Below are 26491 nucleotides of genomic sequence, written 5' to 3' on the forward strand. Positions count from 1 at the left end.
AGCTCAGTTTTCTCAAGAGCCTCCTCTCCCCTCTCTGTACCCAAAGACAACCCTCTATACTTTTTCCTCATCTGGGGGCTTGGAAAGTAATGAGGATGAAGAAATTCTGCTGAGAGTAGTGAATGAAAATAATGTCCTAAACATCACTTATATCTCTATTAAGTACAAAAATCATATCGGTTTTTTTAAACATATTTTATTTATTGATTGGTTGGTTTTTGGGCCACACTCAGCAGCACTCAGGGGTTACTCCTGGCTTCTGCACTCAAAAATCTCCCCTGGCAAGCTGGGGGACCATATGGGATGCCGGGAATTGAAATGGGCCCCTCCTGGGTAGGCCACATGCAAGGCAAATGCCCTGCCACTGTGCTATCTCTCCAGGCCCAAAAATCATATAGTTGGTGCTACTGTAAACCATTAGGATTTCATTTTTATGTTATTAGTTAATACTGGCTTATAAATATCAAGGTGTTTATGTAAAATGTGTTAAACATTCTACTTATCCTTTCTAGGTTTTACTCTCAGATTTTCAGAATTTAGCACTCATGTTACTTATGAAATTCCTTTGTTAGTAGTGATGGTTTGGGGAGCATTGGGAGGGAGAGGATTGGGGCTATGCTTGGAGATCATTCTCCTGTCAATGCTTAAGGTACCATATGCAGTGTCATAAATGGAACATGGGTTGGCTATAGGCAAGGTTAGCACCTTTTTTTTTAATAAATTATCTTTATTTAAACACCGTGATTACAAATATAATTGTAGTTGTATGATTACAATCATGTAAAGATCACCCCCCTTCACCAGTGCAGGATTCCCACCACCAATTTCCGAGATCTACCTACTCCCCATCCCACTCACACCTGTACTCGAGACAGGCTTTCTTTTTCCCTCATTCATTCACATTGTTATGATAGTTTTCAGTGTAGTTATTTCTCTAACTGCACTTATCACTCTATGTAGTGAGCTTCATGTCATGAGCTGCATCTACATGGGAAGATGGGGAAAAATAAGGGTTGGGACTGAGGCAGCAAAATATTAGAAATGAGATTTGTAGGGCAATTTCAAGGTCACAATACAAGATGGATGTTATGGATATATAAAATATATGCATACAATACTATCAATAGGAAAACAAGGAGGAAAAAATTCCAGTGACTATCCCAACATAAACCAGTACTAAAACGGCCTGCCCTCCTCCCAAAGCGCATTTCCATTAGTGTAGGGAGAGGTAGAGGGGAAGCCTGAGGACCACTAAAAGTCCACCTGAACCCACTTCTGGCCATCTAAGCTGGCACTCAGGGAAGGCCTGGAGTCAGGGGAAAAAGACAAGGATGGCTGGGGGTCTGCCAAGCCTCCCAGCACTCCCCAGGCCAGGGAGAAGGGCTGTGGTATGGGGCTTCCCCAAACCTCATACCTGACAAGAGCTGGTCTCCAGAATCAAAGAGGAAACCGGAGGCCAGATGTCTGCCTGCCCTCCTCCCCATGCACCTCCCCCCTGGAGTACGGAGGGAGAGGGGGAAGCCTGAGGACCACTAAGAGTCCATCTGAACCCACTTCTGGCCATCTGAGCTGGCACCCAGGGAAGGCCTGGAGTCAGGGGAAAAAGACAAGGATGGCTGGGGGCCTGCCAAACCTCCCAGTACTCCCCAGGCCAGGGACCTTAACCAATATACAATCTCTCTAGCCTCTCCTGTAAATTCTACCTTGAATTTTTGCTAGTTTTTTCTTTTTTTACCTTTTTTCTCTTTTTCTTTCTTTTTTCTCTTTTTTTTCACTTTTTTTCTTTCATTTTGTTTTATTTTGTTTTTAATTTTGAGCCACATATGGTCATTTTCAGGGCTTAATCCCGTTCTGTGCTCAAGGATCACTCCTGGTGGGCTCAGAGGACCAGCTGAGTCAGGGGACCAATCGCTTACCCTCTGTAACTGGCAAACTGTAACTCTCCCTAACCATTGTCTGCCCATGCCCTGCCTAAAATACCATGACTATTTATGAAAACTATCTGTAATAAAGCTGGATAGTTTGGCTTTAAAAAAATTTTAAGAAAAATCTTCACAAATAGGCTATCATCTCTTCTCAGAACAAAATTATAGGCAGTGTACAAAGAGCAAAGAGTACATTTAGAGTAAAGAAAGGTCTAATATAAAAGGGACATTCATGGTACCCCTTCATTTGCAATAGTATGAACCACAATGTTGAAAAAGAAAAAAGGGGGGGAGAGGAAAACAGAGAAAGTGAAGAAAAAGAGAAAGAGAAAGGCTGGAGGGTAGGTGGGAGGGACGAGGGCATCAAGGAGGGTGAGAGGGGAAACTGCTGACATTGGTGGCAGTAAACGTGTAATGGTGAAGGTTGTTATACATGTATGACTGTAACTCAATCATGAACAACTCTGTGGAAAATAAAACTATGAATAACCTTGTAACCATGGTATTTAAATTAAAAATATATATTTAAAATTATAGGCAGTGGACTTGGATTTCTCTATAAAAATATTTCTTTATGGGGCTGGAGTGATAACACAGCAGCCTTGTACATGAACTACCCAGGTTTGATTCCTGGCATCCCATACAGTCCCCTGATCTTGCCAGGAATGATTTCTGAACACAGAGCCAGGAGTAACCCCTGAGCACCATCGGTGTGGCCCAAAAACCAAAAATATTTTTGTTTATTGAGGCCAGAGTAATAATACAGTGGGTAGGGCATTTGCCTTGCACTTGACGGACTCAGGTTCAATTTCCAAACCAACTAGGAGCATAATAGCAGGAGTAAGCCCAGGGTACTACTAGGTGTGGTCCCCGAAATAACTTTTTTTTAGTTCTATTTCATTAAATGTTCTAGGAGTCTTTTTTTTTTTTTTGAGTCTTTATTCTTTAGCTTTGTTAGTTTTTAAAATTTAGCCAAATCGCTACAACTTTCTAATTTTATCATAATTTTCTATGAGATCATTATTGGAGTAGAGAAGCTCCCAACCTGGTTTGCCTGAAAGACCATACAATGCTAAGGATCAAACCCAGGCAGCCAGGCATGTGCTTTAGACCTTTGTACAACCTGCCCATCCCATCTATAGTCTTTTTAAATGACCTTTCACAAAGATAAATGATGAGTGCTCTCTCTCTCTCTGTCTCTCTCTCTCTCTCTCATACAAACAGATAGCTTAGATGATAGCCCCTACTGAATGCTGAGACCCCACATTACAATGGTCTTTTTAGGGGGCCAGAGCAATAACACAGCAGTACGACATTTGCTTTGCACGCAGCCAACACATGACAGACCACGGTTCAAATCCCAGCATCCCTTATCGTCGCTTCCAAGCCTGCCAGGAGCAACTTCTGAGTGCAAAGCCAGGAGTAACCCCTGATAGCCATTGGGTGTGAACCAAAATCAAAAAATAAATAAATACCCGGAGAGATAGCACAGCGGCATTTGCCTTGCAAGCAGCCGATCCAGGACCAAAGGTGGTTGGTTCAAATCCTGGTGTCCCATATGGTGCCCTGTGCCTGCCAGGAGCTATTTCTGAGCAGACAGCCAGGAGTAATCCCAGAGCATCGTCGGGTGTGGCCCAAAAACCAAATATAAATAAATAAATAAATAAATAAATAAATAAATAAATAAATAAATAAAAACAATGATCTTTTTAAGCCCCAGACATGCTGAGGGAGACCCCATTATACTCTAAGGACTGGATGATGAACAAACAGTGCTATCCCAGACAGGGTGCTGCCATGCTAGCAAGGGAATTGCAGTTGAATCTCATCGCTGGCCCTCTGTGCTCCCAAACTCATATATCAAGACAAGAAAAGTTCTAACAGTGTGACTAGCAACATAATCTGATTTCAAAGCACCTTACGATTACAACAGGGCTGCACCATAGAGTATGGAGGAACAGTCCTGAGCAGAGGCAGTTCAGAAAAATCAGAGATCTGGGCCAGAGTGATAGATAGTGGTAGAGCATTTGTTTTGCATGCAGCTGACCCAGGACCTGGGTTTGATTCCTGGTATCCCATATGGTCCCCCAGCCTGCCAGGAGAGATTTCTGAGTGCAGAGCCAATAGTAAACTCTGAGCGCCGCCCGGTTTGGCCCAAAAACAAAAACAAAACAAAACAAAAAAAGAGCCGGAGTGATAGTACAGCGGTAGGGCATTTGCCTTGCAAGTAGACAACTTGGGAAGGACCCTGGTTCAATCCTGGCATCCCATAAGGTTCCCTGAACCTGTCAGGAGCAACTTCTGAGCACAGAGTAACCCCTGAGCGCTCCCAGGTGTGGCCAAGAAAAAGAAAAAGAAGATAAAAAGAAAAATCAGGTGATCCATTATGAGTTGACCACACCTCAGATCAGTTCCAGTAGAATTTCATATAACAAGTTTAGCTAGAGTTGATAGTCCGAAAAAGGGGGCAGGAAAAGATCTGAGGGTTCTTACATTTAATTTACCTGAACACAGGTGCATTCTGGTGGGCTGGAGTCCTGTATTCAGTCTTTCATCTGCCCCCCCTCACCCAGAGGAAGATAATCTTCAAAGATTTTCACCTCAATTTCCTCTTTCCTTCACATTCCTTTTTAAGATGTAAAGACCCACTTACCCTTAATAAGCATTAGAGAGGTATTTGCCTATTGGCGGCTGCCCTTCCTCCCAAGATAATTGTCCCTGAACAATAAATACTGTTTGAGAAAAAAGGCCAGAACTGGGAGCCCCTAGGCCCTATGCTTTTCTCTATTATGTCTCTCTTGTTTTCTTTTTTCTAATAATATCTTTATTTAAGCATCATCGTAACAAACATATTAGTAGTTGGGTTTCAATCATAGAAAGTACACCCCCCTTCACCAGTGCAACCTTCCCACCACCAATATCCCCATCTCTGTTCTCCCCCACCCCCTGCCTTTGAGATAAGCATTCTATTTCTCTATCACTGTTATATAGTTGTTAGTGGAGTTATTTCTCTAACTGCACTCACCACTCTGTTCGAGGTAAAGGGCTCTGAACACTACGGTACTTCAAACTCATTCTCTGGAGAGAAGGATCTGGAACGCCCAAGGTAGGCTCTAGGAGTCTCCTTCCTAAACCATCTGAAGATGGTCTCAATCCAGTTCTCAGAATCTTCTTCCCAACCCAGTGCTGCCCTGAGGAATCCCAACCCACAGATCCACCCCTATCCCCACATACCCTGGGGTCATGAGAAGCCTAATAGATTCTCAAATTAAGAGCCACAGCGCCTCCTTGTGGAAGACTAAAGAAATGCCCCCAAATGTAAAATCTAGGGACAGAACTGGAAGCAACCTGGGCCCCAAAAAAGCACAGAACAAGTCTAAAGAACAGAGACAAGTCTAAGGAACCATTCTGAAGGGACTGAAGAGACACACCAAATGTCAACAAAGCACAGAGCAGAGCAGCACAAAATGAGAAAGGAAATGCAAGAGCATTTGCAAAAGAAAAATGCAAAAAGAGAAAGGAAATAGAGATGGAAGCTGTGAAACACCACATACATGCTGACTCTGACAAACACAAGAAATCAAATGCAAAATTCTCCAGAAATAACAGCACAGAGACTCCAAATCACCAAGGAAAGCCTAAGTGAGTAAATTGAAGCTCCAGCCTTAACTCGGAAGAGAGAGTAGAACTGGACAGACAGAATTGGGAGCTCAGATAGAAGGGTGAAAGCCAAGAGGAGAGGAGAGGCAAAGAGAGACGGAGAGATGGAGAGAGACAGAGAGATACAGAGAGAGAACAGAGAACCTAGTTGAAGAAGTAACAGCTGAAACTTCTATCCTAAAGTATAGAGCAAGCCATGTAAAGGTATAAGCTGACAGAGCACAAACATTTCTAGATATAAAAAGACACCAGGACACATCGTGAGAAGTAACACAAAGTAGGAAAGTTCGCTGGGGGAAAAATTAAGGAGTATACAAAGGCACCCTGATAAGGCTTTCAGCAGACTTGGCAGAAACTAGACAAGCCTGAAGAGAGAAGAATGACAGTCACAAGTTTTTTTGTTTGGTTGGTTTTTTTTGTTGTTGTTGTTGTTTGGAGTTACACCCACCAATGTTCATAAATTACCTTGGTGGTACTCAGCGGACCATGTTGGATGCCAGAGATTGAATACAGCTCAGCTGTGTGTAAAGCAAATGCCCTACCACTATAAATCTCTCTGGATCCACATTTATGGTTCTAAAAAAAATTAAAACTTCTAGCTAACAATGTTCTAGCCTGGGGCCAGAGAGATAGCATGGAGGTAAGGCGTTTGCCTTTCATGCAGAAGGTCATTGGTTCGAATCCAGGCATCCCATATGGTCCCGAGCCTGCCAGGAGCGATTTCTGAGCGCGGAGCCAGGAATAACCCAAGCATTGCCAGGTGTGACCAAAAACAAAAAACAAAAAACAAAAAAACAAAACAATGTTCTAGGAAATTATCATTCAAACATAAGAAATAGGGGCCAGAGTGGTGACGCTAGAGGTAAGGTGTCTGCCTTGCAAGCGCTAGCCTAGGAAGGACCACAGTTCAATCCCCGTCCCATATGGTCCCCCAAGCCAGGAGCGATTTCTGAACACACAGCCAAGAGTAACTCCTGAGCATCACCAGGTGTGGCTCAAAAAACAAAAACAAAAAAATCTGAGAATGGTCGTAACATTTAAGTAGAAACAGTAAGTAAAAAAGAAATAAGTCGGGCCCGGAGAGATAGCACAGCGGTGTTTGCCTTGCAAGCAGCAGATTCAGGACCTAAGGTGTGGTTAGTTCGAATCCCGGTGTCCCATATGGTTCCACGTGCCTGCCAGCAGCTATTTCTGAGCAGACAGCCAAGAGTAACCCCTGAGCACTGCCGGGTGTGGCCCAAAAAAACAAATAATAATAATAATAATAATAATAATAATAAGTCAACAATAAAATATCAAAGGGAAAGAAGGATAGAACAGAGTGTGTTTAGTCTAAAGAGAATTAATGAATCCTAGCACAAACAAGGCAATGCTAGGGACAGCAAGACTGTTATATTCTCATGTAACTACAAAGCTTACAGGGCGGAACGTGATGAAATTGAGAGAATCAGGATCAGAGTGCTAAGTGGGTAGGGCATTTGCCTACACACAGTCAACCTTACCTCAATCACCAGCATCCCATATGTGCACAGCCAGGAATAATCCCTCAGTACTACTAGGTTTGGCCTATAAACAACATCCAAAAATAATTTTTTTTTTTGGTTTTTGGGCCACACCCAGCGGTGCTCAGGGGTTACTCCTGGCTATCTGCTCAGAAATAGCTCCTGGCAGGCACAGGGGACCATATGGGACTCTGAGATTCGAACCAACCACCTTGGGTCCTGGATCGGCTGCTTGCAAGGCAAATGCCGCTGTGCTCTATCTCTGGCCCCCAAAAATAAAAAATTTTAAGAAAATAGATAGGAAAACATTTCCAAAGGGTTTAGCCATAAAACAAAAGTTTTAGGAAAATCACATCCAATGAGCATAGAGGAACAAATGGACAAGGAAATAAAAGAGAAACAAATAAGTGGGGGCCGGAGAGATAGCATGGAAGTAAGGCATTTGCCTTTCGTACAGAAGGTCATCAGTTCGAATCCCGGCATCCCATATGGTCCCCCGTGCCTGCCAGGAGCAATTTCTGAGCATGAAGCCAGGAGTAACCCCTGAGCACTGCGGGTGTGACCCAAAAATCACAAAAAAAAAGAAACAAATAAGTGAAAATCTCCTATCTCATAAAATTGATACTTAACTTAAAGGTAACCAGAGATGAGGATTAAGGTTATCTAATGAACATGTGCTCAATCCAATGAACCATCCATGTTTATGCTTCCAAAAGGGAGGGCCCCAAATAGATACAAAAACTTTGACAGACCTCGAGGAATACACTGGCAATGACCCAATAATAATGGGAGATCTTTACACACGCTGACAGTGATGGGCGAGCCAGCCACCCAACAGAGAAACAATAGCTTCAAATAAAATAAGAGAAAAGACGGATTGAATAAATACAGAAATTTCCAAGTACAGATCAATGAGTTATCCTCAGAACAAATAGAAAATCTCTTAATATTGGGGTTACAGAGGTAAGTACAGTGGGTAGAGGATTTGCACATGACTGACCCAGGTTCGACGACCAGCACCCCATGAATAATTCCTGAGTGTAGACCCAGGAGTAAGCCCAGGGCACTGCCAGATGTGGCCCTCTGCCTCCCTTTTCCCCCTGAAAAAAGATTAAACAAAACAAAACAAAATGAACATAGGGGCAACGAAATGTGGGACTCTAAGACACCCTAGATTTCTCATTCCAGATGAGAAAAAAGAACAGCAGACAAAAAAGGCCTACAGACCAATTAGCTTGCAAACCTTGCTGCAAAAACCCTCAACAAAACCTTGACAAAGCAAATGGAACAGCATATCAGTGCATCATCTGGACCATGTGGGATCCACTCCAGGGTTTTGAGGTTCAGGCAAGTAGTCATGTTCAACAACACATCATCAAGAAAGACAATATCTCTTTATGGACCGATAAATGCTGAGAACCCCTCAGACAAGATTCAATATCTATTTGTAGGGCTGGGAAGGTAACATAGTAGACAGGGCTTTGCATTGCATGCAGCTGACCCAAGATCTGATCCCGGCACCCCATATGGCACCCTGAACTCCACCAAGAGTGATTCCTGAGTGTAGAGCTAGGAAAAAGCTCAGAGCACAGTTTGGTATGGCCCCAAACAAATAGAAAAGAAACAAAAAGAACGAATCCTCACATAGTCAAGTCAATTCCAACAGACATCCTTGCACTCTAAATCTCTGAGCCCAACAAGAAGAAGGAAATAAAATTAAAGGTGGGAGATCGAGATGCATCTCACAATAAAGAGAACATGTCTCACCAGAATACAGTCAACCCCACTGCCCCTTCCCGAAAACACAATGAGAAGCCCAGACTGACCTGTGACATCTAGGCGGAAGGAGACCCTCTGGCCCCCGGCCTCACAGCTGTACTCCCCAGAATCCGCCTTCCCGGCCTGCTGCAACACCAGCCGCCGTGTGCAGCCCTGGGCCTCCACACGCACTTTGGAGCTCCCGCTCAGCTTCTTCCCATCCTTGAACCACGTCACCTCGGTCTGGGCCTGAGCGACCTCACAACTTAAGATGGTACTGGACCCCGCCTCCGCCTGCATCACCTGGCCAGCTGACTGCTCCTTGGCAAACACCACCTTGGATTCTGGGAAGAAAAACACATGACCTTACAGCTGCCACACACTCTAGATCCCACTCAGTCTGAGTCTGCACCATGAAATATCTCCAGGGTCACTGATGCACTGGGTAGCTTACCTAGGCACTGGGTCCCAATGCTTCCAACTGTTCTAGGAAGCCTTATACCTTACAGCCTTACAACTCCGCAATATGTGGATATGCTGGAGGGAGAATTTAGGGCATATCCCGGGGTCTCTGATGTCAGTGAGGAGCAAAGTAGGCTCTAAGAATATTGGATGGTGGTAGAGAAATAGTTCAGTGGCGTATGCTCCCATCATTGACTTTAATTATTAAGCATTGCCAGGTGAGGCCTGGTGAACCCTGGTGAACCCTGGTGAACCACTAGGGTGGTCCAGGTGGTCCCTGGTACTGGAAGGTCCAAGCAGAACCACAGGCTCAGGCACATGCTCTGAACTGCCAACTCTGGTGAGCAAAGAATTGCAATGAGTAGTCCCTTCTCCATGATACTGTGATACTGCCTGAGAAGCTCCTTCACAAAAAGATGTACAAGCACCCAAGGTTTCTCAGGACAGCCAGCACCTCTACAGAGACCTGCCTTTTGGGGCTCAAAACCATCACCTCATCATCATTAAAAAGGACCCACACCAGCAACAAACACAACAGGGCACCCCTCAGGCTAGAGCAGGCAGTAGACATGGCTGATGGATATCAGTATGAAGTTATTCCTCACTTGTGTTTTCTAGCACTCAACCCTCCTAAATATTAGTCTAGTCTTGTTTTATTTTGTTCTGGGGCTACATCTGGCACTGATCAAGGATTACTCCTGGCCACACTTGGGAGATCATATGGGATGCTGGGGATCGAACCCAGCCTAGCTGTATGCAAAGCAAGTGCATTCTATTAGTACAGCCCCTAAACATTTGTCTGATGAATTTTTTCCTCCCAAATTGAGAATGATTTGCATGAGAGTTCAGGCAGCTTAGCCCTGCAAATAGTGAGGAGTCTATTGTGCTCCACACTGACCTCGGACATTAGATGTAGGCAGCCCTGAGAGGTGGCAATGCTCACCCATGACACGCAGCCGGAAGTCCATGGAGTCCTCACCCACACGGCAAGAGTAAGTACCCTCATCCTGTCTGGTAACAGATGTAGCCCGCAGTCGGTGCCATGTGCCTTGGTCCTCTTGTGTGAAATGCTGGGTGGAGCTGCTAAGTTCTTTGCCATCCTTGTACCAGCAGACGTGCACCTGGGCCTCTGTGGTCTGGCACTCAAAGCAGACGGGGTGCCCGGCCACCACATCCATGAAGCCCCCAGTTCTGTCTTTGTGCAGGAAGGATGTAAGTCCTGCAGGGTCAGGGATAGGGAGTGGTGTTAGGCACCACCATCCTGACCACACTCTCCACCCTAGTTATCAGACCACAAGTTCCTCCCACGAGGCAGGGCCAGTTCAAATGGCCAAGCACTAAGAAAAGCTCTTCCCATGAGCCAGTGGGGAAATTACCCTCCACAAAAATGGCACGACTGTGTACCCCCAATGTCCCACAGACTCAGAGAAGATTCTGGCTGCAAATATCCCCGAACATGGCATAATCACAGCACAAAATATGTGGGCACAAACAGAATACTGATCCTCCACCTGCGTATTATCTTAAGGGAGTCACCTTGCACAGACAGCTGGTAGGCAAGACGATGTCCAGGGCTGATACACTCATAGAGGCCGGCATCGTCCTGTACCACATCCCGCACCAGTAAGACTCGACGCCTGTCGGTGGCCTGAGTCTCATATTTGGGACCTGGGGGCAGTGCCCGACCATTCTTGAGCCACGTCACAGTTGCAGCCTGATCTGACAACTCAGCCATAAGCTGTGCCTCCTCATGCAATCGGGCCAGCACCTCTCGTGTGCCTGCCAGGGGCTTCCTGGGCAGTCCCGGGGCTGCTAGGAACAAAGAACAAATGAACAAACTTACAGGGTAGATAAAGAGGGAAGAACAAAGGGAATATGCAGAAAAGCAGGCCAAGAGTGGAGAAAGAATGAGTAGACAGGTGTTTGGGGGTGGATGCAGAGAGTGAGTAAGCACAGGACAGTGCAAGAAGATGAGACAGATTTGAAGAGGGAGAGAGAGGAGAGAGAAAGAGAGAGAGAGGAGGGGAGAGAGAGAAAAGAGAGAGGAGGGGAGAGAAAGAGACAGGCCAACCCTTGAGGGCCCCCAATGTTTCCCTACCTTGAACCTCCACGCGGACGCTGCTCTCAATGCCATTGGCCACAAACTTGAGCTCAGCACCATGCAGGCTGGCAGGCACCGCACGAATAGTCAGGCTATGTCGGGTGCCATCACAGCCAATCACGTACACATCACTGGCTTTCAGCACTTGCCCATCCAGGAACCACTCGCCCACCGAGACCAAAGTGAGGTCCACAGAGAAGGTCACTTCGCCACCTTCTACTGCCTCCACTGCCTTGAGGGGTGTCTTCACAGCCAGCTGGGGGGCTAGAGGGTGGCAACCTCAGTCAAGGCTCCCTGACTTGCCCCCTCTCCTGCTTCCAACCCTGGGCCCAGGTGTCCCCTTCTCTATGGAGCCCACAGGCAGGTTCACAGTGACCACAATATGGGTCAAGGATGAGTCACTGCCTCCGAGTCCTCTCTGGGTCCCACAAACCTGGTAGGTGGACCAGGAGCTGAACAAAGACTAACCCCCACAGGACTGAATGCTGTGCCAGGAGGGTCCCCTGCATGTCCCCAAAAGGGAGGCTCAGACAGCATCAGCTCCTGGGGAACCACCCCCAGTAAAGGGGCCCAGCTGAGGCCGAGCTCCACTCCTCAGGGCTTCCAAAGGAACAGGACCATCCTCACTTACCCAGGTGGATGGTCCCCGGGAACTCAAGGTAAGGGCTCTGGCCAAAGTTGTTCACAGCCGACACCCGGAACTGATAATCTCCTTCCTGGGCCACACCCGTGATGGTCAGTTCAGATGTGGCCACAGAATCAGCCTCATGGCAGCGGCTCCAGGCATAGGCCCCAAGGCGCCTCTTCTCTACCAAGTAGCCATTGATAGTGACCAGGCGGTCTCCGGTGGGTGGCGGGGACCAGCTAAGAGTCACAGAGTTCTCTGTCTTGGCCTTCACCACCGGGGTTTCTGGGGCATACAGAGGTGGCCTCCTGGGAGCTGGGGGTCACAAACTGATGTCAAGCAGGGAGCACTTCTGGGAACACTGGGCCCATTACACTCTCAAAGCCAATAGAAAGAAACACACAAAAGACCCCACACTCTGATTCTAGAACAGTCTAACCTTCTAGGAAGAGGGTCACACACACCCTCTCCCCACGCTCTGCTCCTAGAAGTCTGACATTCTAAGAGGGGAGATTACACAGATCCTCCCACACTCTGCATCTAAAACATTCTATCCAGGGGTCCTCAAACTTTTTAAACAGGGGGCCAGTTCACTGTCCCTCAGACCATTGGAGGGTCTGACTATAGTAAAAATAAAACTTATGAACGAATTCTTATGCACACTGAATATATCTTATTTTGCAATGAAGAAACAAAACAGATACAAATACAATATGTGGCCCGCGGGCCATAGTTTGAGGACCACTGTATGGGGAAAGTCACACACACACACACACACACACACACACACACACACACACACACACACACACACACACACACCTTTCCTACACTACTTCTAGAACAGTGTGCACCTTCTATAAGGGTAGATCGCATACACCCCTTCCCTACCTCCCTATGCTCTACTTCTACAACAATTCTATAGGGGAGGGTCATATAATCCCCTCCGCACATTCTTTCTAGAATCTTTTGCACATTCTATGGGTGGGATGTAAGGACAAGGCTAAGGTTCTCATTTTAGAGACCGTGATGGCCAGAATGAAAGAGAGAGGTCAGAGGATAGCAGAGCTGTGACCCAGTGTCAGCAGCAGGGACTGAGGCCACCACCTTCACAAGCACTCCCCAGGGCTGACCTGACACGCAGAACTGGGTGGATGTCCGGCAGTCCCCAGCCACAAATACCACTTCGCCCATGTCCTCCAGGGTGCACTGGGAGATGGTCAGTGTGTGGCAGCTGCCCTCGTTGCTGATGCTCACGCGGCCTCCAGATACCACCTCCTCCTGGTTGCGCAGCCAGCGAACAGGGCCCTCCGACTTGACCAGCTCCACCCAGAACATGGCCGTGTCGCCCGCACGCACTGCTGTCTTCCTCGGCAGCTTTCGGACCAGGTTGCCTGCATGTGTGCAGTAGCGGCTGGTCAGATCCTGAAGATGGGGCTCCCTAAGAGAGGTCTACTCTGAGGGGTACTTTTGGGGGATGTCACAATCAGGGAGTCACTGGGGGGCACGCTGCCTGAGGGGTCACTGTCTGGGAGGCACTATCTGATAGGTCACCATCAGGGAGGGAGTCACTCATTCGAGGGCACCACTATCAGAGGGGGTCACTGCCAGAGTGTTACTATCTGAAGGGTCACTGTCAGTGATCTCTGTTGGCTGGACGTCATCTGAGGGGATTTCTGTTGGGGGGGTCGCTGTCTGGGGGCTCACCGCAAAGGGTCACTTTCTGAGGGGTCACTATCATATGGTCACAATCTGAGGGAATCACTACCAGGGGTCACTGGAGTCACTGTATAAAGGACTCATTGATAGGGCATCACTGTCTGAGGGGCACTGTCTGAGGGGGGTCACAGTCAGGGAATCAGTCTGAAAAGGTCACTATCTGGAGGATCATTGTCAGGGAGTCACTTTCTGAGGGACCACTGTCTGAGGGGGGTCACTGTCAGGAGGCCACTATCAGGAGGTCACTGTCAGAGGTGAGTCTGAGGAGGTGACTATCTGGAGGGTCACTGTCAGGGAGCACTGTCTGAGGCATCCCTGTCAGGGGATCACTCTGGGCCCTAGAGCCTAGGGGATCAGTCTGAAAAGGTCACTGTCCAGAGGGTCACTGTCGGGTGTTCACTTTCTGAGGGGTCATTGTCAGGGCGTCAGTCTGCAAAGGTCACTGTCTGGAGGGTCGCTGTCAGAGAGTACTGTCAGAGAGTGAGGGGTGACTGTCAGGGCATCGCTATCAGGAGGTCATTTTCTGAGAGGCCAATGTCTAAGGGGTCCCTGTCAGGGGTCAGTCCAAAAGGCCACTATCTGGAGGGTCACTGTCAGGGGTCACTTTCTGAGGGGCCAATGTCCGAGGGGTCCCTGCGAGGGGCCGCTGTCAGACAGGCGCAGCCCGGGAGCCCTCGTTGGCGGGGCTCCCACCTTGCACCGAGAGCTCGGCCACCGTCCTGCTGCCCTCAGCGATCTCGCACACGTAGACAGCGTCATCGTCGGCCGAGACGTCGCGCACCGTCAGGCTGCGCTCCGTGCCCGCCTCCTCGATGCCGTACTTGGCGCTGGCCCACAGCCGTGTCTCTTCCTTGTACCAGGCGGCCTGCGTGGCGGCCTGCGGCACCTCGCAGCGGAAAGTGGCCGACTCCTTCTCCCGCACCTCCAAGTCGCGCAGCCGCTCCCTGAAGGGCACGGCGGGCTCTGTGGAGGGGAGAGACGTGAGACGAGAGCAAGTTCCACAGGCGGTCCACGGTCATGTCCCGTCTGCACTCGCCAGGATGCAGCAGGATTGGGGAGCAGCCCGTGCGCCAGCTCCACAGACAGCCCTCAAATTCCCGCCAAAACACCGAACTGCAAGCCCGGCCACGCCCCCTCTCGTCTTGTGAAGCCCCTTTGCGCACGCGCATCGTACAGCCACGCCCTCTCGCACTCGCACCTGCCTGGCAGGCCCCTTCTGCGCATGCGCACATGACTGCCGTGCCCCTTCTGCGCATGGGCAGCATCCCTCTCGCAGGTGCACAAGCCGGGCTTTGGCCCTTTTCACCCGGCCAAGTCCCTTCTGCGCATGTGCAAGACCGGCCACGCCCCCTCTGGCTTAACCTTTGTGCACACCTTTGTGCACGTGAAGCGTTGGGCCACACCCTCTTGCAGAAGCACATGCCTCTCCGGGGCCCCTTCAGCGCACACTTGCCTGGTCACAGCCCTAACCTGCGCACGTGCACAGGCCCACTAGGGCCCTTCTGCACACTCACATCATCCAGCCACGATGTCTGGACAGGCTCACATGCCGACCCATGCCCCTTCTGCGCATGCGCATGGTCCAGCCTCGCCCTCGCATTCGCACCTTCCCGGGTACACCCCTTCTGCGCACGCGCTTCCGGTCACATCCCGTGCCACACTCGTGCACATGGCCGACCAAGCCCCTTCTGCACACGCGCGCCAGTCACGCCCCCTGCGCATGCGCACATGCCCTAGTAAGCCCCTGCGCAGGCTAGGCTTGCCTCCTGCGCATGCGCACATGCCGTCAATAAGCCCCTTCTGCACACGCGCGCCTGGTCCCGCCTCTCCCACGCACGTGCACATGCCCCACCAAGCCCTTCTGAGCAAGCGCGCCCGTCACGCCCCTTTCCGCGCACGCGCCCATGCCCTAGACAGCCCCTCCTGCGCACGCGCGCCCGTCCCACCCGGCCCCGCGCACGCGCAGTCGGCGCCGCCGGCCCACCTCGCACGATGAGCCGCACGGAGCTGTAGGTGTGTCCCACGAGGTTGGAGGCGTTGCAGGTGTAGAGGCCGCGGTCGTCGGGCTTGCAGAAGAGGATCTTGAGCACGCAGTTGTCCTGCGCGTCCTCGTACACCACGTGGCGCCGGCCCTCGGCCACGGGCTGCCCGTCCTTGTGCCACAGCGTGCGCGGCTTGGGCTCGCCCGTCACGTAGCAGCTGAGGCGCGCGTGCTTGCCCTCGGTCACCGTGCAGGTGCGCGGGCCGCCGCCGGGGGGCGAGTCGCAGCCGGGGCCGGGGCCGGGGCCGGCCGCGTCGCCGTCGGGGCAGCCGTCGGCCGCGCGCATGGCCTCGCGCCGCCGCTGCAGGTGCTCGAGCAGCGCCGCCGTGGCGCTCAGGGCGGCCGGGCCCGGGGCCTCCGCGTCCGCCGCCGCGTCCACCGTGAGCGCCGCGTCCGCGCTCGCCGCGCCCAGCGGGTTCTCGGCGCGCACCGTGTAGGTGCCCTGGTCGGCCGGCCGCGCCGCCCGGATGCGCAGCGCGCTGGCCTCGCCCCGCGCCTCCACGCGCACCCGCGGCTCGTCGGGCGCCAGGCGCCGGCCGTCCTTGGCCCAGCTCACGGCGGGCGGCGGCGAGCCCCGCACGCGGCACTGGAAGGCGGCCTCGGCGCCCTCGCGCACGCGGATGGCCGTGGGCCGCAGCAGGAAGTGCGGCGCCTGCTCGGCGCACGCCGCCGCCGCGTTCACGCGCAGCCCCACGGCCGCGAAGGCCTCGCCCACCGCGTTGCGCGCGCGGCACACGTACTGCCCGCCGTCGCCCAGCGCCAGGTCCACGATGGTCAGCCGGTGCGTGGCGCCGTCCTGCGCCAGGCGGAAGCGCGCGCCCGCCGCCACCGGCCGCTGGTCCTTCTCCCAGCTCACCTGCGGCGCCGGGCTGCCCACGATCTCGCAGCTCAGCGTGGCGTCCTTGCCCACCGACACCACGAACGCCTTGGGCCGCGTCAGGAAGCGGGGCGCCCCGCTCGACGACGACGACGGCGGCGGCTGGGCCATGCGAGCGAGCGGGCGATGGCGATGGCGGAGGCGGGGACCTGGGCAGGGAGGGGAGTTCGGTGTGCCAAGGCCAGTCCTCAGAGCACGTGCCACGTGTCCACAGCACACACACACAGCCAAGGCCAGTCCTCAAGGCACATCCCACATGTCCACAGCACACACACGCACGCACACACACACACAGAGCCCAGGCCAGTCCTCGGGACACGTGCCACGTGTCCACAGCACGCACGCACACACACACGGCCAAGGCCAGTCTTCAGAGGACGTGCCATGTGTCCACAGCACGCACACACGCACACACACACACACGGCCAAGGCCAGCCCTCAGGGCACATGCCACGTGTCCACACCACACACACACAGCCAAGGCCAGTCCTCAAGGCACATCCCACATGTCCACAGCACACACACGCACGCACACACACACACACACAGAGCCAAGGCCAGTCCTCGGGGCACGTGCCACGTGTCCACAGCACCTCTCCCAGGCATCCCGGTGGTGGGTGCTTATTTCACATCCCAGGGCTACTCCCTGCCCTGCTGGGTTTTGATCCCGGGGGCTTTCCCCAGGCTCCCATGTACAGAACCCAAGCCCCAGAATTTTGGAGACATCTCCCTGTTTTAGCATCCCAGACACCATTGGCCTGTTTGGGGACATCCTGTGGCCCGACAGCCCCACCACCCAGGGCTCTTCCAACTAGTGCGAGCACCTCTGCTCCTGGCCTGCCCGCCGAGAAATGAGCCTGCAGGGGGCCTCCATTCCTGGCCTCTGCCTCCCGGTCCTATGATTCTGGACCTAATCCCCTTAATCCTCCTCTAGGAGTGCAAGCAGGACCAGCCTGCTGATTCACTCTGCGTCAGCACCCAACTACATACATACGCTCACACACACAAACCTAGCCTGCTTTCTGTCTCCCTGAGCACCTCTGAGGACCCCAAGGTCCTCTCTGGAAAGCTTCTTTGACATCAAGATACTGAATTGTTTTCTGCACTGTGCACAACAGGGACAGTCCGTGGGTCCCTCCAAAGTGCTCCACATGGGAGATGTGCAGTAATGCTGTCCTCAGCTCATGAGCCAGCAGGGACTTCCTCTGGCCAGGTGAGAGCTGCAGAATTCAGGAGAAGTGGCCCCAGCCCTGTGTTAGCTGTTCCCTGACCTGGGAAAAGTGAGCAGAGACCCCCCACAGGGCAAGGGCCAAGGCACCCCACTCCCTGCTGGAATCTCCCCATTGCATCAGGATCAAGGCAAGAAAGGAACCCACGAGACACGAAGGACGTAACTGCCCCTTTAGGCTCGAGATCACCTCTGGCCCCTGGAACCCTCAGCAGCCCCTTCTGTCCCTGCCAAGGACAGAGTCTTTGGAGGGCGGCCCGGCTAACACCTCATACTCCAGATGTGCCTTCTGAGAAAGCAGCTCCCTGTGGACCCTACAGGGACTGCTCAAACCACTGAAGACCTGGCAAAGACAAGTGCCCCATTCTGGGGTGCTAAGCGCCACTGTCCAGCCTTATGGCTCAACTGACTCCACCCTCAAACTGGTTGGGGGAGTTGTGTCAGCCCCTCCTGAGCCTGACTTTTCAGCCCATCTCTCCACCACTCAGCCGTGCCCCCAATCTTCAGAAGACCTCCAAGGGCAGCTCCTGGAGTCACAGGCTTCCTTCACTCCGGGGGACATTTTTCTCTGGAGTCAGGTGTCAGGGCCCCTCTGGCTGTCCCCTTCACTGAGCCAATGGCCCAAAATAGCCCCAGCTGTCAGCGCGCATCTATCAGGGAAGTTGGGGGCAGGGCCAGCCCGACCCCCAGGCCACCCTCAGAGCAGGGCAGCACAGCCTGTTGGACGCCCCTGCGTCTGTCCCCAGTGCCTCATCTCATGGGTCGTGACCTTCAGCTAAACTGCCCTCTGGGCACACAGGCTGGCCCCTGGCCCTGCCCACTCTGCCTCCTCACCTTCCAACAGGGGCTCCAAGAAGCAGCCAGGCGGGGGTTCAGGTGGTGGCCCAGGGACTGCCGGATCTCACCTCTTTCTGTAGGCCCAGGACCCACAGTGCCCAGCCAGCAGCCCACACTCTGCCGGTCCTCAGACTGGACGGGGACGAAAGGACAGGCAGGCACTGTCAGCTGGAGAGGGCCAGCCCACCCCACCCCGCCCCAGCACTGCCAGGCCCAGCCCAGCCCAGCACCAAAATAGCTTCATGTCACTGCCCAGGATTTGGTTTCACCCCCAGCCCCAAGGAGGCAAAGGGCAGAGGCTGGGGGGGTCAGGGGGAGGTGGGGACTGTTCTCAACAGTGAGGCAAGTAGCACAGGGCCCCGACTGCTCAGGGGTCCCCTCAGACCAACACCCCAAACAAGGCAGGAAAGAGCCCTGGACCCAGGACCACCACCAGGGATCACTCCTAAGACAGGGTCACTTGAGGTTCCTCCACACGCCCACCAGGCAGCTCCCCTTGGCTCTGCCTTTCCCCTTTCTGTCTGGACGCTGCTTGTCTCTGGATGAGAACAGTGAGGCAGCATCTTCCCTGTCCTCCCTGACTGCCTGGCTCTGTTCTTGGCTCCCAGGCAGTGATGGTCCCTGGCAGGCTTTTCAAAAGCCCTACACCCACTTATTGGTTCAGGGACACCCAGTCAGGCTGACACCCGGGACAAGGCCCTGCCCAATCACACCCATAATTAGGGCCCTCACACAGCTCCTGTCTGAGGTCTTTTTTCGGGGTAGTGCCAATGTCTACCATCTCAGATACTGGCAACAGAAAGCAGGTTCGTGCCTCCCAGCTCAGAGGCTCTTTCCTGTCCTCATGGAGTGGGGACAGCAAGATGAATGAGGAGGACACGAATTCCCAGAGGGACCTCATTATCTCCCAAAGATTAACACTGTCACAGTGGGAAGGAAAAGCTCAGACACCCTAAGCAGGCCTCGCTGACTTGGCTGATATGTGCACTGCCTTCGATGCAAACCTGTACGGCGAATTGTGTAGCTTTGTGTGTGAGCCTACTCATGTATGCTTCAGGTCTGGGCATGTGTGTGCTGGATGTGGCTATGCATGTGTCTGCTGTATCCATTCAAGTACTCTGAATGAATAAATGCACGTGTATTTGTTCATGTGCATTTGGGCATTGTATGTCTTTGTGCACTTTGATCTGGTTCTGTGTCAGCTGTGCATTCGTGCACTGTGTCTGTGCACATGTTAACATACACCTGTAAAGTCACTTTTTCCTTTCCTCTTTTCTGAGTCAATTAGCACAAGTATCTTTAATTATGTCAACCCTGACCCTCAGGTGATTTCTGTTCAACGCTGGCTAGTAAAAGTGGCAGGGAAAGCAGCAATTAGAAGCCTGGCTGGCTCAGTAAGATCCAAAGGGCTGCGTGGCACCCTGGCCAAAACACACTTTCTCCTGTGACCCCTTCTGGTTTCCTGTGCACCACTCCTTGCTGCCAACTCGTCCATTCTAGGGGCGGCATGAACAAGGGGAATGCTGCAAAGTGCACGCCGCTGAAAGCCAGCTGCAGGCAGCAGCCACTAACCCCCGGTAAGCCAACCGACCGGCAAGCTCCAGAAGTAACCACACACAAGTGTTCTGCGTGTTTCTTCCTTTGTGTGGTATGTGTGCAGTGTGCTTCATGCATCTGTACTTGTGTGTATATGTGTGTGCTCTATCTGTGACTGCTGTGTGTGCTGCATGCATGCTGCGTGTATTTTCACATTGTGGATGCATATGTGCTGTGATTATCCGAACATTTGAATGCTCTGTGTATCTATAAATGTGTGTATATTGTGCATATCTGCATGTGTGTGCTGTGAAAGTATGTGCTATACCTATGCATGTGTGCTGTGTATATCTGTGAGTACGCGTGTATAAGCTGTGTTGTGTGTATCTGTGCATGAGTGCTGCCTATAACTTCCTTTGCAGCAACGTTTTGAAGACAGCAAAGGTATTGATCCTACAGGGATCCTGGAGACTGCATCTGGCTCATGGCATGTCCCCCTCTGGACAACAGTGGTCTCCAGGCACCAAGATTCTTTCTGCTGCTACGTACATTTAGGCTCTATTCACCACCAACCGTTTTGTAGTGTTTCCTTGCAAAGAAAGCTTCACTCGATACTCTAGCCAGACAGGAACACTCTCCATGGGGAGAGTCTTCTGTCCACCTCCATCGTTTCACTTCGAGGTTGGGCCCCATCCAGCCCAGCTCATGGGGCCAAGCTACCATGATGGGAGGGAGGGCCCCCATCCACAGATCTGACCTGCTCTGTGCTGGGTTGAGGCCCTGGCTCCTCTGATCCCTGCTCCCTGGGTCTGAGTCATCCTGTCTGGGATACTGTCAGGATCATCAGGTCCAATCTGCCTGGGGACAGACCCCGGTCACCAGCTATGGGCATGGCTTCATTTAAAAATGTATGTTGCACACACACACACACACACACACACACACACACACACACACACCTCCAAAACCTTCCTAAGGAGGAGCAAACACTCATCGTCCACCAACCCCTGTTATGTCATTTATCTGTGAAAGACCCCATGTCTGGAGGCCCAGATTAACACCCCTAGATTAATGGGCTCATAGAGAATTGAATGCAACGACAAAGCCAGACCTCTGCTCTCAAATGTAATCTTTCCAAGTCTGATGGGGGCAACAGAAAACAAAACTGTAAGGTTAAAGCGAGATCTCAATGGGCTTAAGCAAACATTTTGCATACAGGAGGCCCAGCACCACATAAAGTCCAGAGCATGATCAAGAGTGACCCCTGAGGTACACTGGATGTGACTTCACAAATGATTAAAAAAAAAAAAAACTGAGGGCCAGAGAGATAGCATAGAGGTAGGAAATCCCGGCATCCCATCTGGTCCCCTGAGCCTGCCAGGAGCAATTTCTGAGCATAGAGCCAGGAGTAACCCCTGAGCACTGCTGGGTATAACTCAAAAACCAAAACAAACAAAAAAAAAAAACTGAAACCACATAGCCAACAGTGTCACGTGCCCTCCTGTAGGGCATAAGAACTCTGAGGTGGTCAGCCCCTGTAAACCATTGTGAAGCAGGTCCCCATCCAAAGTGACATGCAAGAACCAGACAGTGACATGTTGGGTTTTTTTTCCCACACTGTGCTGTATCCCATTACAGCAGCAAGACTTGAGAGTCAGAGAGGTGAAAGAGATCTGCTTACAGCTCCATGGCTCACAGCACTCGATCCACTTGCTCCTAAGCATAAATGCAGGACAGCACGGGCTGGGCAGCAGAATAAGGCTGCACCATCACAGTCACAGTGTCCTGGGCAGAAAAAGATCCCACTGGGAAAGAAAGAATAGAAGCCCAGTGAAGTCTGGGTTTTGCTTGACAGGAAAGGGAGGAAACCCAGTCAAATCTGGGCATTGGTTCTGATAGGAGAGGGAAGAAGACCAAGAAAGTCTAGAATTTGATTCTGACAGAGGATGGAAGTGCAGTGAAGCCTGACGTGTGGTCAGACAGGAGGGAGGAGGCCCAATGGAGTCTGGGGTTCAGTTATGACAAACTAAGCAAGATCCAAAGCTCTTGTGGGGCACAAAGCTGAGGTTCTGTGGATCGCTGGCAGGTTTGTTTTCAGTTTGTAGTTTCTTTTCCCAGGGAAACGGTGGCAAGAACCTGAGAACCTAAGGATATTTGGATGGATAAATGACTGTGTCATGGGGCACTGAAAGAACAAACTAGAATCGTATCAAGCTAACTCCAACCAAGTAAGTGATGAGCAACCACCACCCAAAAGTGCCAAATTCCTCTGCTCCTGCTGAACCTGGTGCCCAGACAGCTGCATGGAGGGAAGAAACAGCTTTTTGGATACTCACCTCTGGAAGGCAACCATTTTGCAGGTGACTAGGGCAGGTGGCAAGGGTCTGGGACAGGATCACTCATGGGCACACTGTCCACTGACCACCAGATGTGCAGGCAGTAGGGAGAGACAGCACATGTCTTGAGTCTTACTCATAGAGTGGGAGAAGGTTGGTATTGGAGCTGGATGATTTCCATGGGCCCCTGCTCTGAGGTCTGTTGGGTGCTGGGAAAGCTGAGATCACAGCCCCAGGGGCATGCCCGGCCCACACGGAGCTGAAAGAACCAGCCCTGCACTGCTCCTCCTTAGCATGCTGTTTTCTCCTACATAGCAAAGCAGCTGTATTGTCAGGACAGGGACCTGATTCTTGTCAATAAAAGCAGGGGTCTGAGGAAGGCAGGGGGCTCATTCTTCGGTCTTCTTCACTGAGATGCGCTCCTTCTTAGGTGCAGAAAGCTCGGGTGATTTGAATTTCTTGCTTAAGCACTGGATTTCCTGAACCCATTCTTGTGAATTATTTCCTGTGGATCTTTACAACTGGAACTGTTACCCCTGTTCGATTAGGGGAATGGGAACTGCTTTTCCTGACTGGGAGCTCGGTGGGAATCAAACCTCAACCAATCTTCTGGAGAACCTGACCCTTCAATGCACCAAGTCCCTGAGGTTCCCTTCCCATTCTTCCAGCCACACTGTGACATCACTGGGTAGGTAGCAAAGGCATGGAACTGGCTCCATTCCAGGCTGGCCCAGGGTTGTTGTTTATTTTTTTCCTTTCAGGGTGGGAGGGGAGGGGTGTCACATCCAGGTATGCTCAGGGGTTACTCCTGGCTCTGCACTCAGAAACTGCTCCTGGCAGGCACAGGAGACCACATGGGATGCTGGGATTCGAACAACCATCCATCCTGAATCGGCTGTGTGCAAGGCAAATGCCCTACCGCTGCGCTACTCTCTAGCCCCATCCAGGCAGGCCCAGGGTTCTTGCACAAGTTCCAGAGAAGCAGCACTGGAACAGAACTACAGCAAGCTGAATAGCATGAGGACACATATCCTGTGGCTACTAAATCAATTGACTATGGATACATAGGGAAAAATTCGAACCCAGGGGCTGGAGCAATAGTAGTGGGGAAGGTGTCTGCTTTGAACACAGCTGACCCGGGTTCAATCCCGATATCCCATATGGTCCCGAGTCTTCCAGGAGTGATTCCTGAGTGCAGTCCCGCGCATTGCTGTGTATAGCCTAAAAATAAGCCAAAACATTCCAGCCCAAGGGCTGACAAAAGCCCTGAAAAGACTCCTTATGTGTCTGTCCATAGAGAGAAACCTCTGAGCGTCCTTGTCCTTACATCAGCTGGTGGTAGCGGCCCTCCTCCGTCATGGTTTAAAATTAGCCACCAGCCCCCAATAGTTGCCTGCCCTCCCTGGGAATTCTAAGATTAGGCTCACACACTCCTCTGAAGAAACTAGGGATCACACTTAATTGGTTGAGGCATTCCTGCCCTCTGCAGTTTCCAAAGAAGTCCCTGACATGGTGTCTGGCTACCGCAGCAGCTTCAGCTCTGGCAGCCTCTGGTATTTCTGTGGCCCCTCTCCCAGCACTGCTGTCTGGGCTCAGTGAGTGAAACACTCCACACAAAGACATTGTGGGGACACACACAGCTGCCTGAGACCACCAACTGCTGCAGGAAGAGACAGTCCTCCCGGCTTTCTGAGTGGAGAACACACTGGGAGCTTGCTTGGGGAAGTGCACCAAGCAGGTCAGTGGTTTCCAGGCCAGACAACAGAATCAAGCATACACCGGACATGTGCTAGGCCTTGGGCTCCAGCCTACATTATCAGCAAGGACCCTGCACACAGCAGAAATGCTGCGACATTGGAGGGACACATGAGTGTCTCCTGAGTTTCATCAGACATGCCACCGTGCTGGAAGCAGCTGTAAAAAATAGGAGTTATCTCTTAAGCTAATATTCATGTACATGGAAATGTAAAAAATACTACGCCTCTAATGTTAAAGGAGTTACGTAAGTTTGATGGCTTTAGATTGCCTTGTGTGCTGTTAAGAAATATTATAATGTGCTACAATCTGGGGACTCGAGGGACAAAATAATCGCACATGGACTCTGTTTTATTTTATCTTAACGTTCTTTGGCTGAAAGTTCAAAGTTAAAATATCAGCAAGGGGACTTCTGAGAATTGTTATGGGTGATTGTCCTTCCACTGTAACTTTACCTTGTCCTCTTTCTTTGCATCTTTTGTTCTCATAATTCAAAATTAAAAAAAATTTTTTAAAAAAATACGAGTTATCTGGTAAAATCACCTCCAGATGAGGACCAGAGCTGCCTGCCACACTTTACAGACAAGGATGATGCCCTCTAATGAGAACCCGTGACAGACAGCAGACAAAAGATCTAATGTGAAAATACAAATTCAGGGCCCGGAGAGATAGCACAGCGGCATTTGCCTTGCAAGCAGCCGATCCAGGACCAAAGGTGGTTGGTTCGAATCCCGGTGTCCCATAGGGTCCCCCATGCCTGCCAGGAGCTATTTCTGAGCAGACAGCCAGGAGTCACCCCTGAGCACCGCCGGGTGTGGCCCAAAAACCAAAAACCAAAAAAAAAAAAAAAAAAAGAAAAGAAAATACAAATTCAGGGAAAATGAGGGGCCAAGACGCAATGCAGAGAGCAGGGTACTTGCCACGCGTGCAGCTCAGCAGGGTTTGGCCCCCAACACCTCCAGCAGTGATTCCTGAGTGCAGAGCAAGAGTAAGCCCTGGACACAGCCAAGTGTGTCCCAACACAAAAGCGAGAGCAAATTAAACAAGCTGATTAGAACAAGGAAAATTGCTGTTGGGATACAACAAAGAGCATCTGGAGAGGCTCTGATGCTTCCCCACATGGCTGCTGGAGCCAGGGAGAGGGACAGAAAAGGTCTGCAGTCCCTATCAGAATGAACCACATCTCTGTCTACTGGGTGTGGACCCCGGAAAGAGACTGTTCACAGGGCAGCTGGACACGGATATTTACAGCAGCTTATTCATGATCAGTCATTGTCCTTGGCAGGCTGTGTGTGAGCTGACTGGTGGGTCCCAACAGAGCAGACTGTGAGGGAGAGAAGACTGATAGGCACAGATCCCAGAACCGACTGTGGTAGAGAAGACTGAGGGGCCCACACCACTAGTGGACTGTGGATGGAGAGCATGCTGTCCTGGAGAGCATAGCATCTAAGCATCAGGGCCAGTTGCTCTTAGGGGCTTCTGAATTGAATCATGGCAAGTTCAGGGGTGAGGATGAGGGACCAACAGGAGCCTTTTATGAAGTGTCCCAAAGTTAATGCCCCTTGCAGAAAGTTACCTTTGGGTAACTTGCAGAGACTTGACTGGCTCGATAACACCTGCCTTGTATGTGAAAAGCCTCGGTTCCATCCTCACTCCATCATGCAAGGATGAATGTGCACCCCTCCCAAAAAAAAGAGGTCTATTCCATAGCAAGATGGCAGGATCTGGGGGTCAGGGAAGGCCCCGGCTGGCTATCCACACAGCCCTCCCTTGCCTGCTGTCTCCAATCTCTCCTAGTGGCACCCTGTGTTCAGGAGTACACCCTCTCTGAGGCCAGGACAAGTGCCATTTCACAGCAACCAACTTTGCCCAGCCTCTCCCCCTCCCTCCTTCATGGACTACACCCTCATCTGAACACAGCAGCACCAGGGTGACCAGGGTCTGGGCCTACTCCCCTGTGCTCCTGCCTGTCCTTTCTCCTCTGGGTGAACCAGAGGCATCCGCGTAGACGTTCCAAACAGAAGCAGTGTGCAGTCTCCAAATGGAAATGGCCCAGACTGACAGCACCAGATGCTCAAACACGCAGACCCAGAGGAGCCGTTACATGGGGCTGGCCGGGGAGAGACACG

The 26491-nt window shown here is 51.5% G+C and overlaps 1 protein-coding gene across 1 annotated transcript in view; it reads right to left on the reverse strand.

The window, feature by feature from the left end:
* Positions 1-16781, reverse strand: part of OBSCN (obscurin, cytoskeletal calmodulin and titin-interacting RhoGEF) — a 116105-nt gene extending 99324 nt beyond the window's left edge. Inside the window, exons 1-8 of the mRNA XM_049779012.1 lie at positions 15737-16781; positions 14446-14715; positions 13167-13427; positions 12040-12348; positions 11406-11672; positions 10844-11116; positions 10251-10526; positions 8914-9189 (exon numbers count right to left, since the gene is read on the reverse strand). Of these exons, the coding sequence (XP_049634969.1) occupies positions 8914-9189; positions 10251-10526; positions 10844-11116; positions 11406-11672; positions 12040-12348; positions 13167-13427; positions 14446-14715; positions 15737-16781 (2977 nt within the window). The remainder of the gene's footprint in view (positions 1-8913; positions 9190-10250; positions 10527-10843; positions 11117-11405; positions 11673-12039; positions 12349-13166; positions 13428-14445; positions 14716-15736) is intronic.
* Between the last annotated feature and the right edge of the window lie 9710 nt (positions 16782-26491).

This window comes from Suncus etruscus, chromosome 8 (assembly GCF_024139225.1).
Source record: "Suncus etruscus isolate mSunEtr1 chromosome 8, mSunEtr1.pri.cur, whole genome shotgun sequence".
NCBI lineage: Eukaryota > Metazoa > Chordata > Mammalia > Eulipotyphla > Soricidae > Suncus > Suncus etruscus.